At 45.5% G+C, this 16,565-nt stretch overlaps 2 protein-coding genes and 1 pseudogene across 3 annotated transcripts; 2 read left to right on the top strand and 1 right to left on the bottom strand.

Annotated features, from left to right (window-relative positions):
• The first annotated feature begins 6,388 nt into the window (after positions 1-6,388).
• On the top strand, positions 6,389-8,077 carry LOC147958017 (uncharacterized). The gene has a single exon (XM_087536835.1). It carries the CDS (start codon positions 6,894-6,896, stop codon positions 7,506-7,508), a length of 615 nt encoding a protein of 204 aa, XP_087392961.1. The 5' UTR covers positions 6,389-6,893; the 3' UTR covers positions 7,509-8,077.
• A 298-nt stretch (positions 8,078-8,375) lies between these two features.
• On the top strand, positions 8,376-10,791 carry LOC147958016 (uncharacterized). The gene is made up of 5 exons (XM_087531921.1): positions 8,376-8,626; positions 8,732-9,062; positions 9,183-10,419; positions 10,510-10,724; positions 10,777-10,791. The coding sequence occupies exons 1-5, from the start codon at positions 8,376-8,378 to the stop codon at positions 10,789-10,791; spliced, it is 2,049 nt and encodes a 682-aa protein (XP_087388047.1).
• Positions 10,792-15,017: 4,226 nt separating this feature from the next.
• On the bottom strand, positions 15,018-16,565 carry LOC147958015 (uncharacterized; annotated as a pseudogene). The gene is made up of 2 exons (XR_015612191.1): positions 16,423-16,565; positions 15,018-15,922 (listed from the first exon to the last, which is right to left on the bottom strand). The product of XR_015612191.1 is annotated as an uncharacterized LOC147958015 (transcript).

Genomic DNA, 16,565 nt, shown 5'->3' with positions numbered 1-16,565 from the left:
TGGCACTCGGGCCCTAGTGACAAGCATTAAGCATAGCAAAGTCATAACAACATCAATCTCAGAACATAATGGATACTAGGGATCAAACCCTAACAAAACTAACTCGATTACATGATAAATCTCATCCAACCCATCACCGTCCAGCAAGCCTACGATGAAATTACTCACGCATGGCGGTGAGCATCATGAAATTGGTGATGGAGAAATGTTGATGATGACGATGGCGACGGAATCCCCTCTCCGGAGCCCCGAACGGACTCCAGATCAGCCCTCCCGAGAGAGATTAGGGCTTGCCGGCGGCTCCGTATCGTAAAACGCGATGAATCCTTCTCCTTGATTTTTTTTCTCCCCAAATGTGAATATATGGAGTTGGAGTTGAGGTCGGTGGAGCGTCAGGGGGCCCACTAAGCAGGGGCGCGCCCCCACCCTCGTGGACAGGGTGTGGGCCCCCTGGCCTTGATTCTTTTGCCAGTATTTTTTATATATTCCAAAAATATTCTCCGTTGATTTTCAGGTCATTTCAAGAACTTTTATTTCTGCACAAAAATAACACCATGGCAATTCTGCTGAAAACAGCATCAGTCCAGGCTAGTTCCATTCAAATCATGCAAGTTAGAGTCCAAAACAAGGGTAAAAGTGTTTGGAAAAGTAGATACATTGGAGACATATCAATCATCTGCGAAGGTGAGAAAATAACGATATCCACCGCGAGCTTCAATGTTCTTTGGACCACATACATCAGTATGTATGATTTCCAATAACTCTGTTGCTCTCTCCATTGTTCCGGAGAACGGAGTTTTAGTCATCTTGCCCATAAGGCATGGTTTGCAAGTACCAAGTGATTCATAATCAAGTGATTCCAGAAGTCCATCGGAATGGAGTCTCTTCATGCGCTTTACACCAATATGACCTAAATGGCAGTGCCACAAATAAGTTGCACTATCATTATCAACTCTGCATCTTTTAGCTTCAATACTATGAACATGTGTATCACTACTATCAAGATTTAGTAAAAATAGACCACTCATCAAGGGTGCATGACCATAAAAGATATTACTCATATAAATAGAACAACCATTATTCTCTGATTTAAATGAATAACCGTCTCGCATCAAACAAAATCCATATATAATGTTCATGCTCAACGCTAGCACCAAATAATAATTATTTAGGTCTAAATCTAATCCCGAAGGTAGATGTAGAGGTAGCGTGCCGACGGCGATCACATCGACTTTGGAACCATTTCCCACACGCATCATCACCTCGTCCTTAGCCAATCTTCGCTTAATCCGTAGCCCCTGTTTCGAGTTGCAAATGTTAGCAACTGAACCAGTATCAAATACCCAGGCACTACTGTGAGTATTAGTAAGATACACATCAATAACATGTATATCAAATATACCTTTCACTTTGCCATCCTTCTTCTCCGCCAAATACTTGGGGCAGTTCCGCTTCCAGTGACGAGTTCCTTTGCAGTAGAAGCACACAATCTCAGGCTTAGGTCCAGACTTGGGTTTCTTCACTTGAGCAGCAACTGGCTTGATGTTCTTCTTGAAGTTCCCCTTCTTCCCTTTACCCTTTTTCTTGAAACTAGTGGTCTTGTTGACCGTCAACACTTGATGGTCCTTCTCGATTTCTACCTCCGTAGCCTTTAGCATTGCGAAGAGCTCAGGAATCGTCTTATCCATCCCTTGCATATTATGTTTCATCACGAAGCTCTTGTAGCTTGGTGGCGGTGATTGAAGAACTCTGTCAATGACACTATCATCAGGAAGATTAACTCCCAGTTGAGTCAAGTGGTTGTGGTACCCACATTCTGAGTATATGTTCACTGACAGAACTATTCTCCTCTTTCTTGCAGCTGTAGAGCTTATTGGAAACTTCATATCTCTCAGTCTGAGCATTTGCTTGAAATATTAACTTCAACTCCTGGAACATCTCATATGCTCCATGACATTCAAAACGTCGTTGAAGTCCTGATTCTGAGCCGTAAAGCATGGCACACTGAACTATTGAGTAGTCATCAGCTTTGCTCTGCCAGGTGCTCAGAACATCTGGCGTTGCTCCTGCAGCAGGTTTATCACCTAGCAGTGCTTCCAGGACGTAATTCTTCCATGCAGCAATGAGGATAATCCTCAAGTTACGGACTTAGTCCGTGTAGTTGCTACCATCATCTTTCAACTTAGCTTTCTCTAGGAACGCATTAAAATTCAACGGAACAACAGCACGAGCCATCTATCTACAACAACATAGACATGCAAAATACTATTAGGTACTAAGTTTATGATAAATTAAAGTTCAATTAATCAAATTACTTAAGAACTCCCACTTAGATAGACATCTCTCTAATCATCTAAGTGATCACGTGATCCATATCAACTAAACCATGTCTGATCATCAGGTGAGATGGAGTAGTTTTCAATGGTGAACATCACTATGTTGATCATATCTACTATATGATTCAAGCTCGACCTTTCGGTCTCAGTGTTCCGAGGCCATATCTGCGTATGCTAGGCTCGTCAAGTTTAACCCGAGTATTCTACGTGTGCAAAACTGGCTTGCACCCGTTGTATGTGAACGTAGAGCTTATCACACCCAATCATCACGTGGTGTCTCGGCACGACGAACTGTAGCAACGGTGCATACTCAGGGAGAATACTTATACCTTGAAATTTAGTGAGAGATCATCTTATAATGCTACCGTCGAACTAAGCAAAATAAGATGCATAAAGGATAAACATCATATGCAATCAATATAAGTGATATAATATGGCCATCATCATCTTGTGCCTTTGATCTCCATCTCCAAAGCACCGTCATGATCACCATCGTCACCGGCTTGACACCTTGATCTCCATCGAAGCATTGTTGTCATCTCGCCAACTATTGCTTCTACGACTATCGCTACCGCTTAGTGATAAAGTAAAGCAATTACATGGCGATTGCATTTCATACAATAAAGCGACAACCATATGGCTCCTGCCAGTTGCCGATAACTATGTTACAAAACATGATCATCTCATACAATAAAATTTAGCATCATGTCTTGACCATATCACATCACAATATGCCCTGCAAAAACAAGTTAGACGTCCTCTACTTTTTTGTTGCAAGTTTTACGTGGCTGCTACGGGCTGAGCAAGAACCGTTCTTACCTACGCATCAAAAACCACAACGCGGTATAGTGATTGCTTTTTGATCTTCAGAAAAAACCCTATTCATTGAATCTGATTCAACTAAAGTTGGAGAAACTGACACCCACCAGCCACCTGTGTGCGAAGCACATCGGTAAAACCAGTCTCATGTAAGCGTACGCGTAATGTCGGTCTGGGCCGCTTCATCCAACAATACCGCCAAATCAAGAATCAACTAGTGATGGCAAGCAATATGTAGATACTCACGCCCACAACTCCTTTGTATTCTACTCGTGCATATAACATCTACGCATAAACCTGGCTCGGATGCCACTGTTCGGGAACGTAGTAATTTCAAAATTTTCCTACGCACACGCAAAATCATGGTGATGCATAGCAACGAGAGGGAAGAGTGTTATCTACGTACCCTCGTAGACTATAAGTGGAAGCGTTATGACAACGCGGTTGATGTAGTCGTACGTCTTCACGATCGACCGATCCTAGCACCGAAGGTACGACACCTCCGCGATCTACACACGTTCGGCTCGATGAAGTCCCACGAACTCACGATCCAGTAGAGTGTCGAGGGAGAGCTTTGTCAGCACGATGGCGTGATGACGTGATGATGATGCTACCAGAACAGAGCTTCGCCTAAGCACCGCTACGATATGACCGAGGTGGATTATGGTGGAGGGGGGCATCGCACACGACTGAAAACAATCAACTTGTGTGTTTTAGGGTGCCCCTGCCCCCGTATATAAAGGAGCAAGGGGGAGGCCGGCCGTCCTAGGGGTGCGCCAAGGAGAGGGGGAGTCCTCCTCCTAGTAGGAGTAGGACTCCCCTTTTCCTAGTCCAACTAGGAAGAGGGAAGTGGAAAGGAAGGAGAGGAGAGTGGGAGGAAAGAGGGGGCGCCGCCCCCTCCTTGTCCAATTCGGACTCCCAAGGGGGAGGGGCAGCCCTAGGCCCCCTCCCATCTCTCTCACAAGGCCCATGTAGGCCCATTAGTTCCCCCGGGGGTTCCGATAACCCCCCAGCACTCCGATAAATATCCGGTGACCCCCGGAACTCATCCGGTGTCCGAATATAGTCATCCAATATATCAATCTTTATGTCTCGACCATTTCGAGACTCCTCGGCATGTGTGTGATCATATCCGGGACTCTAAACTATCTTAGGTACATCAAAACACATAAACTCATAATATCGATCGTCATTGAACGTTATGCGTGCGGACCCTACGGGTTTGAGAACTATGTAGACATGACTGAGACACGTCTTCGGTCAAAAAACAATAACGGAACCTAGATGCTCATATTGGTTCCTACATATTCTACGAAGATCTTTATCGGTCAAACCGCATAACGATATACGTTGTTCCCTCTGTCATCGGTATGTTACTTGCACGAGGTTTGATCATCGGTATCTCAATACCTAGTTCAATCTCATTACCGACAAGTCTCTTTACTCATTTCGTAATGCTACATCCCGTAACTTACTCATTAGCTACATTGCTTGCAAGGCTTATAGTGATGTACATTACCGAGAGGGCCCAGAGATACCTCTCCGACAATCAGAGTGACAAATCCTAATCTCGATCTATGCCAACTCAACAAACACCATCGGAGACACTTGTAGAGCACCTTTATAATCATCCAGTTACGTTGTGACGTTTGGTAGCACACAAAGTGTTCCTCCGGTATTCGGGAGTCGCATGATCTCATAGTCATAGGAACATGTATAAGTTATGGAGAAAGCAATAGCAACAAACTAAACGATCATCGTGCTAAGCTAATAGATGGGTCAAGTCAATCACACCATTTTTTAATGATGTGATCCCGTTAATCAAATGACAACTCATGTCTATGGTTAGGAAACATAACCATCATCGATTCAACGAGCTAGTCAAGTAGAGGCAAACTAGTGACACTCTGTTTGTCTATGTATTCACACATGTACTAAGTTTCCGGTTAATACAATTCTAGCATGAATAATAAACATTTATCATGATATAAGGGAATATAAATAACAACTTTATTATTACCTCTAGGGCATATTTCATTCAGTATGCATCCTTGAGGCATGTCGTTGGGGTGCCGGCCGTCAAGGCAAATCCCCAGAAACTGTTAGCATGGAGGGCACTCTCATCCGTGAAGCCCAAGGAGGGATACTCCAGCAGTAATCTGGGAGCTCCTAATCGTAGTGGGGTTCGAACTCACATGCTACTGTGGAGGCACTTAGCGCAATAACCACTGCATCACAATGACTGCAACGTTTTATATCCGAAGACAACCTTATTGGCCCTTCTTTCAGTCCTATTATAAATTATTTGACAAAATGAAAACATATTTTTCAAAAAGAATTCATAAATTTTTACAAAGTTCATCGATTTTGAAAATCAATTCACGGATTTCAAAAAATTGTTCACAAAAACGAAAATCGTTCATCACGTTTGATAAATGTTCACGAATTTGAAATGTTCACCGGATTTTGAAAAAAATGTTCACAAAAAACGTACGATTTTTTTAAAAAAATTCACAGGATTTTGTAAAATGTTCATGAATTTGGAAATGTTCACAAAATAAAAAACGTTCACAAATTTTGAAAAAAAAGTTCACTTGATTTTGAAAAATGTTCACGAATTGAAAAAAAGTTCACCGCAATTTGAAAAATCTTTCATTGATTCTGAAAAAAGTTCATCAATTTGAAAAAAGTTCATTGGTTTTGAAAAAAATCATCGATTTTGAAAAGAAGTTCACATATTTGGAAAAAAAGTTTACGCATTTAGCAAATGAAAAAGAAAGAAGAAAACAGTACAAAACCATTCCGAGAACAAAAAAGAAAAAGAGAAAGAAAGAAATTACCCAAATTGAAGAGGATAAAAGGAAGAAAAGAGTAGAGTTAGTACAGTCGATCACGATTGCCGGTTACTTCTCTGTGCTCTAAACAGTGAGGTCTCTGGTTTGAAAAATGGCCTATAACGGAGGCATGAAACGTCAAAAATAGGATCTGCCCGGTAATCCCTTTGTGGACAAATACCATGCAACGCGTCCTTGGGTGACCCACTTACCCCATCTTCTTTGCCACCACTCATATCTAGCAACCGCGTTTTTCAAAGTCTGCATGCGCGGTTTCAAAAAAAAAAAAGTCTGCATGCGACAAACAACGGGTGATGTATACTGGTTTGTAGCATAGGGAAGAGAAGAGTGTTAGGAATAAGACACCGAGGACATGGCGATCAGTGTGTGCCGAGCGACGTGGCGAGCCTGCGTGTGTGTTTGGCTAGGTGGTTAGCTACAAGGTTGGCTAGCGGGCTGTTAGTGCATGCATTGGTTGTTAGCTGGTTAGCCGGCCTTGAGTTAGTGGCCGGTAGTGCTGGTTGTGTAATGCGTGTGTGGGGGTCAGGTATGCATGGGCGCTGCGTGTATAAAGCGTTGAATTGTGCCAAACCCAGTGAATAAAGGTTGCCAAGATACATGCCGGTTCGTGGCCGCGGTGTTCGTCGCCATTGCTCTGAGGGTTCATGCTCGAATTGAGTTTCTTTGTGCGTATGGTTTCCGGATTTGCGCCAACAAAGAGCTCACGAGCTTTCCTTAATTTCCTTGTATAGCGCAAGTTGATCATTAGCAAAGTTATCAAAAGCCTTATAAGCTAGCCAAAATCGGCTCCAGTCTTCATCCAGTAGGCAAGTCGCCCTCCTTTGAGTTTTTCATTCTTCTAGAACTCACAAGCAACGTCAAGACTCGAGTCTCGAGATCCATCATGGAGGTGGTAAGCGCGATCGTCAAGGTGGTGGAGAAGATAGTGAAGGCGGTGGAGACGAACCGGCAGAACAGTGAGAGCTGCCTTGACCTCGCCAGCCGCGCGCGCGCCGTCGGCGACATCATCCACCACCTCGACGACTCCACGGCGAGCACGAGGAGCAGCGGCAGCGGCCACACGGTGATGATAAGAGAGCCCTCGCTGAAGAGGCTGAAGGCCGCGCTTGACGACGCGCTCAAGCTCGTCAAGTCCCAGCAGCCGAGCGGCTTCCTTGGCGACCATGTCAACAGGCTGATCACCAGCGGCACGACGGCCGCCAGATTCCAACGTGTCGAGGCGAGGATCACCGCCTGCGTCACCGACGTCGGCCTGGCGGAGCAGTTCGCCGCTCGCCATCGTGCCCGCCGCGCCAACAGGGGGACCGTCTCGGCACCCCCCCCCCCCCCCGCCTTGCTCCGGAGCGCCACCGCCAGAGCTCGCAGCCCGCCACGTCGCCGTTGCACCCACGCCGGAGCTTACGGCTGGCATCGTCGCAGCAGAACCAGCCCGCGAGCTTGCATCAGCACCAGAGTTCGCAGCCCGCAGCCCCGCACTACCACCGTCGCAGCAGCATGACACCTTATCTCTCAGCTCGCGAGATTGCATCAGCAATTCAGCACGGGAGCTCGCAGCCCGCGCTACCACCTCGCGGGGCAGCAGAACACCTTATCTCTCAGCCCGCAGCCCCGCACTACCACCGTCGGAGCAGCATCACACCTTATCTCTCAGCTCGAGAGATTGCATCAGCAATTCAGCACGGGAGCTCGCAGCCAGCAGTACCACCGCGCGGGCCAGCAGCACAATAACTCTCAGCTGGCGATGCTGCTGTCTCAGCTCAGCGGCACCAGAGCTTTCAGTCCGTGTTACCACCGTCGCAGCAACACCAGAAGCTGATACGTTGTTAAGCGATCCGGCTTGTGGCGAGGCGAGGTATGCGGGCATGTATCGAAGCTACAGTTAGTACAGTACAGCAGTCTAGCTGGCCATCTCCTGTCCTGGAACTAATTCCCTATAGAACGTGTATGGGACAGTGTAACTAATAAGGTTGTGTTTGGTTGTTGGCAGTAAAGTATTGTAAAGATCGAAGTATTCCTAAAATAAGGAGTTAATTGCAAGACACTACCACACTTCAGCACGTTGTGACGAATCAGTACCACTAGTCATTTTTTTGCCATGCAGTGCCAACTCTAAGCCTAAGTGTTGCAAAACGGTCTAACAGCCATATAAGCTCGTATTGAGCACGTATCTGACCGACCAGGCCCACTTGTCAGATGCCACGGTGGCCTACCCGCGCGCACCCGCACCCGCACTCCCACCCGCGCGGTCACTCGTCCCAGCCAGCTCGGTCGAACCAAGTAGCTTGGTCCGGTCCGGTCGAACCCATACGCGACGAACCCTAGTTTCCTCTCCCCCCGCCCTCGTCTTCCTCTCCCCTCTCAGGCGATGGCGGCGGCGACTCCCGGCGGCGTCGACGGTGCGGGCGGGTACGGGGACCTTCCTGGCCTCGGCCCCGATGACCACTTAGGTTTGGACGACGTCGACGGCTCCAGTTCATACGACTCCAGCGCAGACGACGAGGATTTGGAGGAGGAGCCCGCGCTGTCCATGGAGGACAGGGTGAAGCTGGCAGAGATATGGGTGGCCCACCTTACTAGTAGCCATCAGTGGACCAGTGGAGCTGCTGGCGGCGTGCTGTAAGTCATTCTCTTCTCTGCTTCTGCTTCTTTCTGTATTTTCCAAAACAGGGGCCTAGGGTTAGTGTTGGTGATGACAGTATAAATTTGGGCTATCAATTGTAGTTTGGATTATGCTGTTTGGGATGTTCGTCTTCATTTTGATGCACAACACAATCTGGATAGGAAGATATGCAGTTCAGATGTTACATTTCTGAACTTATATGCACTGATGCACACACAAGGTTATTCTTTCTCTGATGAACTATATCACATGAAGAATTTAGGCAGTGGAGAGGAAAGAGAGCATGGGTTAGAGTTAATTGACACAAACATCAAACTGCAGCAACTTAAGAAGGAATATGAGCATAGTTTAGTTCTGAATTTGCTAGTGAGGGCAACATCACCTTTTGTATGTCAGATGGAAGCAGATTTAGTGAGATCAAACTACAGCAATGTCTGTTAGAGGAGAGAAGAAAATTTAGCAACTATATTGTATAGACCACCTGTTGTGTATGACCTTAGTGAGCCTGCAGTTCTTGCTGTTGATCAACTAGGTGTTGTTTTTCATAGTCAGTGCACACAAGAGAGCATAAGTTTAAGTAAGGAGAAGCTCAAAGCTGTAATGGAGGAAGAGGCAGTGCTAGAGGAGGAACATAATAACAGTTATGACTCTGAGGCTGCTGCATATGACAGTGATAACAATCCTTTCTGCATGGAGAAGTACAGGATAATTGAAGACACGGAGATAATTGAGGGGAACAGACTAGCAGAGCAAGAAGTTGAAGATGAAGATTCAGATGAAGATGATGAGGATTCAGAAGAGGAACAATTACATTATGAGGGTGACACTGAGGTTGAGGACTTGTTTGAGATGGAGGAGGAGGAGCAGGAGAAGGAGAAAGAGGATGAGGTCAATGTTGTTGCAACAGAAGAAGCACCAATGCAAAAACCTCCAAAAAAGAGGAAGAAGCTGGCAGTTAGGAGAGGCCCTACTACTAGGACACATTCAAGTGTGTTGGAGGAGGTGCAACTTGATTTCATTCCTTCATCAGATGAAGAAGATGATGGGTTGCTGTTTGAGGATGATGATGATGGACATGAGCCAATGTCCTTTGTTCTACCTAAAGGGAGGAAGAGTAGGGCCAAGAAAAGGAAACCAAGGATCTGGTACAATGACAAACTTGAGCAACCACATCAGCAGTTATGTCTATACATGTGCTTCAAGAATCAACAGCAATTCAGGGATGCTTTGTTGAGCTTGCACATCACACAGGCCAGAGACTTCAGGTATCACAGGAATTCAGACCAAAGGATCATTGCCTGTTATAAGCAAGAGCACTGCCAGTTTTGCATAGTTGCTGCAGTTATCAAAGGGGAGAAAACTTTTGCTATTAAGAAGATGAGGCTAGAGCACACTTGCCCTACCAGCACTGAGTCATCAAGGATCAGTGCCAAGTGGCTTGCAAAGACCTATGAGTCATTGTTCAGGTCTGATCCATGCACCAGCATACACACTCTAATTGACAACTGCAATGAGAAGTATGGTGTTGATGTGCCAAGGCACATGGCCTATAGGGCCAAAAACCTTGTTGTAGAAGCTGTGCTAGGAGAGCACAAGATTCAGTATCCCAGACTTAGGGATTATGCTCAGACCATCATGGATACAAACCCTGGTAGTAGAGTTATAGTTGCAACAGTTACTCCAAGACCAACTTCAAAAATACCACATCCAGGACCAAGGTTTCATGCTATGTTCTTGTGCATAAATGGAGCAAGAGAGGGATTTCTCAATGGATGCAGACCATTCATTGGTTAGTAATGCTTTATACTTCTTTATACTTAAATATATTGTTTAGTAATGCTTTCTAAAAGTTTAAATTGTTCTTTGGTTACAACAATAGGTGTTGATGGATGCTTTATTAAGCTCACCACTGGTGCTCAAATCCTAGCTGCCACTGGAAGAGATGGGAATAATAATATTTTCCCACTTGCATTTGCTGTTGTTGGACAAGAGGACACAACTAACTGGTGTTGGTTTCTACACCAACTGAAGATATGTCTAGGAGGAGAAGTTGGCAAATTTGGGCCTTACACTATCATGTCTGATAGACAGAAGGTATGCATGCATCTTTCTGTTATGTTATTGCTTTTCTGTTCTTCTGCATTAGCATGTTATGTTCTAGATGTAACAGTACTTCAGCTAAGACTAGCATGCTATGTGAACAGGGGTTACTAAATGCAGTAAACCAAGTTTTTCCAAACTGTCATCAAAGATTTTGCCTTAGACACCTCTATGCAAATTTCCAGGATGCTGGGTTTAGGGGGAAGATCTTAAGAAATGCATGGATAATGTCAGCTATGCTTACAACCAGCACAAGTTTAACATTGCCATGAATGACTTAAAAAATGAGAGTGAGGAAGCTTGGAAGTGGCTAAGTAGAATACCTAAGCACACATGGGCTAGGCATGCTTTTGACACTAACTGTAAGACAGACTTGGTTGTTAACAACCTGTCTGAGGTGTTCAACAAGTACATCCTAGATTTTAGGAAAAACCTATTAGGACTATGATTGATGGTATCAAGGACAAGCAGATGGTGAGGTGGCATAATAACAGAGAGAGGGGAAAGGCATCTTTGTGGGATATCACACCACATTATGCTGAGAAGCTTGAGGTGGAAAAGGAAAGGGCCAAATTCTGCAAACCTATTCAAGCTGGTGTAAATCTTTGGCAAGTGACCAGTGGGCAGCAAACACATGCTGTAAACTTGGAAATCTATACATGTGGCTGCAGAAAGTGGGACCTGTCAGGCATACCATGCAACCATGCAATATCAGCAATTAACAATGCAAAAAGATTTCCAGAGGACTATGTCTGCAAATTCTTCAAAAAACCTTTTTACCTTGCTGCATATGAACCAATGATATATCCAGTTCCTGGTGAACATGATTGGACAAGGACAAGTGGACCAGACATAGAGCCACCCAAATTTCATGTGAAGAAGGGAAGAAGGAAAGAGAAGAGAATAAAGGGCAAATTTGAGGTTCCAAAACCCAAGGACAGTTCAAGAATGGCCACTATAACATGCAGCAACTGTGGGCTCCAGGGCCATAGGTACACCAACTGCAAGCAACAGTTGAGACCAGAGTTGGCTTTGAGGAAAAACAAGCATGTGGTAAACCCTTATGAATTGTACTTGTTATTTGGTCTTCTTTCCTTCTATGTTTTTTGTGCTAAACCTGAACCCTAAACTATCATGTTTCTTTGTATGTTTGCAAGGCACCTGCAAGATCAAGGAATTAAGATACTCCATCAGGATCACAGCAGCCACCAGCAAGGTCTGCTTCTGCAAGAACTACTTATGCAAGATCTGCTAGTGCAAGATCTACTAGTGCAAGATCTGCTACTGCAAGATCTGCTACTTCAAGATCTGCTACTTCAAGATCTGCTTCAAGAACTGCCAGAGGGTCAGCCAGTGCAAGTGCAAGATTTGCAAGGCCTTTCACTGCCCCAAGATTTGCTGAAGGAGCTTCATCTTCTGGTCCTTCTACTTCTCGTGCTCCTTCAAGTGCCACAGGGAATTATACTCGTTTGATGTCATTCTTTACTACTAGTGGTAACTTCTGAGTGAATGAATGTTGGTACTTTAGTCTGAGTGGTGCTACAAAACTGATGTATGTTCTAATGGATTGCTACTTTAGTCTATTGTGAACTAAGTTGAGTCTGTTGTGAACTAAGTTGAGTCATTTGGCAATGCACATGTGTCAAGAAACCATGCATGTACATGTGTCAAGAAACCATGCTCATGTGATTTCTGTGAAACAACACAATGCACATGTGTCAAGAAACCATGCATGTACTGGATGATACTGCCACAATGGCCACATACTTCATTACTTAGATGAACATACCAAATATTGTTTACAAAGACACTAACTAATAACACCTGACAGTAAGTTGCAAAGATCAACCTGACCACAACTGACACTAACTTGCATCTCTCCTTAACAAGGATCAACCTGACACTAACTTACAAGGATAAACCTGACCACTACTAGCATCTTCACTGCCAAAACAAGCTTCAGTGCCAAAACCACTGACACTAACTGCAGCAGCATCTAACTGAACCAGCATCTAGCTCTGAAGCAGCATCTTGGCTGTCACCAAACCTACCACAAAGACAATAAAAAGAAAGACAACATTCTGATATTTGGCCTTCACTGCATCTAGCTCTGCATTTTTCTCCCTGAGCTGATCTTCCAAAGCCACCACCTCTCTTCCTCTTTGAGCTTTAGGCAAGGCCACAACTCCACAGTCATCTTCAAACACACCAAGCCAGTTTCACCTCTCAGCCTACGCACTTCATCTCGCAAATATCCAATCAAATCACTCCAAAACTTAGGCAGAGGATCATCATGCCATTCAACGAAGCCACAACCACCATGCTGTACCAACAGAAATCAGGGTTTGAGAGGGGATCTGATGTAATGAACAGAAAAGTAGAACTAAAATGAAACTTACCATGGCATCCACGCAGGCGTAGTACCGCCTGCCTGGGTTCTGGCGGCTCCATGAGATCCATTTGGGCGCCTTTCTACGCGGCCTGCACCAGCAGAGCTTCTCCGGATCATAGGCCATCGGGCTCTCACGGTAGGGCACCGGCGACCTCGATTCGTCCCCTCTCCTTCCAGAGGCTCGACGGAAGCTGGTAGCCTGAGAACGACCCGAAGACCACGACATCGACATTGACTCCGCCGCCGTCGCCTGCGAGATCGCCTCCGCCACGGGCCCGCTCAGGAATCGCCTCCGCCCTCGCGTAACCCTAGTTTTTCCCCCAAATGCACAAATTTCACTCAACCGTTCTCTCCTGTTCGCCGTGTGCATTGCTTTAATAACCAGGGCCACCACTCAGTGCAATCCCTGTTGACAGTGGCCACGTCAGCATTTGTGTTGCTGTAATGTGTGATTTTATTGAGCATTTGGCCATCTCCCCCTCCCGCCCTGAGTCTGCCCTCCCCCTCCCCCCCCCTCGGTTGAAGCAACGAGACCGCCATTAAAGCCAACTCCACCTCCCACCCACACCCGCATCTCAGTCCTCCCCGCCCCAGATCCCCATCTGAGTATCCGCATGGTTGGAGCGCGTCGACGCGGCGTACGGGTTCGTCGGCTTATGCCGGCGGCACGGGTAGCGGAGCCACGGGCACTTCCATCCCCCGCAGTGGCTCAGCTGCCCGAGATCGACCCGAACTCGCCGGAGGCCCGCCACGAGATGCTTCGGGTGGTACGGGAGCGCTTCCCCGACCGCGACGAGTGGGGGGAGATTTACATGCACATCCTCCTCCATGCGAACTTCCTCGAGCGTGCGTGCTTCATCGGCGACGACGGCTGCGACAATGTGGAGCTACTGTTTTGGGCGATCCAGGAGGCGGAGTCACCGGATCCGCGGCAGGCCGCCCACTGGGAGAACTTCAGGACGGCGAATCCTTTGAGGCTCAACATCAGGCCACCATCGTGGGAGGGAATCGCCAACATCCCGCCGGAGTTCATCCCGCCGGGGACCGTTTGGCCCCCACGCCGCTAGTAGATCGGCTGCCCAGACTGGTTCAGACGCAGCGACGACCCATCGATCCCCCACCTTGGCCTGGTGAGTTGTTGGCAGCATCTATCCTGAATCTTTTGAACTGCTATCTTCTTTCTGGAAGAGAAGAAAATACTGAAGCTTATGGCGATTTCGGAATGATTTTGTTTTCCAGGGGAGAAGACGGCGAAGTATACGCTGTGTCCTGGACCTGTTGGGGGCAACGATCAGGCGGTGATGGAGTACTCGTGGTGATGCTGCTACCAGGGGCCTGATGTTGAGCCTGCTATCTAGCCTGCTATCTTAGCTTATTCTGTATCTAGTCTGTCACCTGGTTATGTACCCCTCCTAGCTGGACCCTCTTGAAACTTGTAATAGGGCAGTTCAGATCTTTGCTTTTCTCTGTCTGTGGCAGCTACTCTCTGGACCCTCTTGAAACTAATTTTCCTAATAAAAGGGGTACTTTAATTGCCAGTTTCATGACCAACCAAGAATTTCCATATGATCATACCCAAGAGAGGATATTCCACAGACTACAGGAGATTTAACCTACAGAGACCCAAATTCAAGCAACGGTCATGCTCTAATTTGACTGTTTTTAGCGTATAATTCTGCCAAGCTCAGAAGGGCTCAGAAGAAATAGAAGCTAAACTTGAATGCTTGAATACTAACAAGAATCAAGAATTTAGATGGACCTAAATGAATATATTGCCCCTTTCTTTTAAAAAAAACATCTAACTTGAGCATTTGGCCAGAGGTTCAAGAGGAGATATAATTTGAGGAGTTCAACATAGCATACATACTGGAGTTCAACATTGATTCTTACAACATTAGCTAAATAACCATAGATTCTTAAAGCCATAATTACTAGATTCTTACAACATTAGCTAAAGACCATAGCATAGTGGAGTTCAACATTGTTCACAACTACTACATCCATATATTACACTTAACTAAACCACCCTTCACAAAAGATTAGCAAAGCCTTCTATCAAAGCAACTTATATCATGATAGGTATGCTCTGCTCCATCTACCCAGATCATCTTCATCTACCTCATTCCTTCAAGATGTCATGGATCAACTTCAACTTCTCTTGGCTCTTCTCCAGTGACTTCAACTGAACAGCAAGCTAGAGCTTTACCTCATCCCTGCGTTTTATTAGATTCTCATGTCCCCTCTTGAGATCAGACATGTGAAGGTTCAACTGCACATTCTCTTCTTCGACTTTTTCCAAAGACTTGGTGAGCTCATCAACCTGGATCTTTAAATTGTTGTTGCCTTCAGCTAGCTTTTCCTTCTCTTTCAAATGATTCATATTCATGTTCCTAATGACAGTGCCTTGAGCTTCTACCAGGTTCATCACCACTTTGTACTTCTCTTTCATCTTGAAGTTATCTGCCTCTTTCTTTTCCATCTCATTCTTCATGGCAGCCACAACTGATGCACTGGCTCTCTCATCTCTCTTCTCCTTAGCTTGCAGAGAGCTGAAATCCAATGCCCTGTCCTCCTGGGCACTGAGAAGTTGATGGACATCTTCAACTAGTTTGTCATAGTTGGCATCCAGATTCCTTTTCTCTTCTTTAAGGTGGTGGATAGTAAGTGAACTTTCCAGGTTATCCTTCCTCCTAGCAGTCCTGCTGTCTTCAAACATTTCCCAAAGCTTCAACAATGCATTTTGCATTGTGGGAGGCCACTCCGGGTCAACCCAAGCAAGGAAACCACAATTGACAGCTTCCTGCAATATAGCAAACACTTATATTGTTAATTTCTGAAGAATTACCATTATATACATGTGGCCAACTAAACAATGCTACTTCAACTGCAACCTATACTGCCTCAATTAAAGTTTAGCAACTACACTGCCACAATCAACTAACAGTTTGCTTCATAACTACACTGCCACAATCAACTAACAGTTTGCTTCATAACTACACTGCCTCAAACTATACATATTACAGTGAACATAAGCATCAAAACCATAATCATCAGAACTACTAATAAATAATCATCAGAACTACTAATAAAATTTAGCAACTACACTGCCTCAATCAACTAACAGTTTGCTTCCTAACTACACTGCCTCAAACCATATATATTACAGTGAACATAGCCAACTAAGCTATTGCAGTGAGCATCAGTACTAGAAGCATCAAAACTAATAAGTGGTAACTAGGTGCTTCATCATCAGTACTAGTAACTATATTACATTGAACATAAAGAAAGCATGAATCTTACAGGCTGAGCACAAACTAGAAACCTCCTGCCCGTCTCAAATGATTCAAAAGCTACACGGCGCTCAGTTGGCAGCCGATGCTCCACGCAGAGCCCCTCTGGTGCATTCTCCAAGCCATTGTAGTCTTGGTCTTCAATGCTAGCAG

Source organism: Triticum urartu, chromosome 7A (genome assembly GCF_056163025.1).
Source record: "Triticum urartu cultivar PI428250 chromosome 7A, HENAU_Tu73, whole genome shotgun sequence".
Classification (NCBI taxonomy): domain Eukaryota; kingdom Viridiplantae; phylum Streptophyta; class Magnoliopsida; order Poales; family Poaceae; genus Triticum; species Triticum urartu.
This window is presented reverse-complemented; position numbering and strand designations above follow the sequence as displayed.

Bases quoted from the DNA above. Each gene is read 5' to 3' on its own strand.
- LOC147958017 (XM_087536835.1), top strand. From the start codon at position 6,894: ATGGAGGTGGTAAGCGCGATCGTCAAGGTGGTGGAGAAGATAGTGAAG.
- LOC147958016 (XM_087531921.1), top strand. From the start codon at position 8,376: ATGGCGGCGGCGACTCCCGGCGGCGTCGACGGTGCGGGCGGGTACGGG. The intron at 8,627-8,731 runs GTAAGTCATTCT...TATCAATTGTAG, and splicing joins GGAGCTGCTGGCGGCGTGCT to TTTGGATTATGCTGTTTGGG. The intron at 10,420-10,509 runs GTTAGTAATGCT...TTACAACAATAG, and splicing joins TGGATGCAGACCATTCATTG to GTGTTGATGGATGCTTTATT.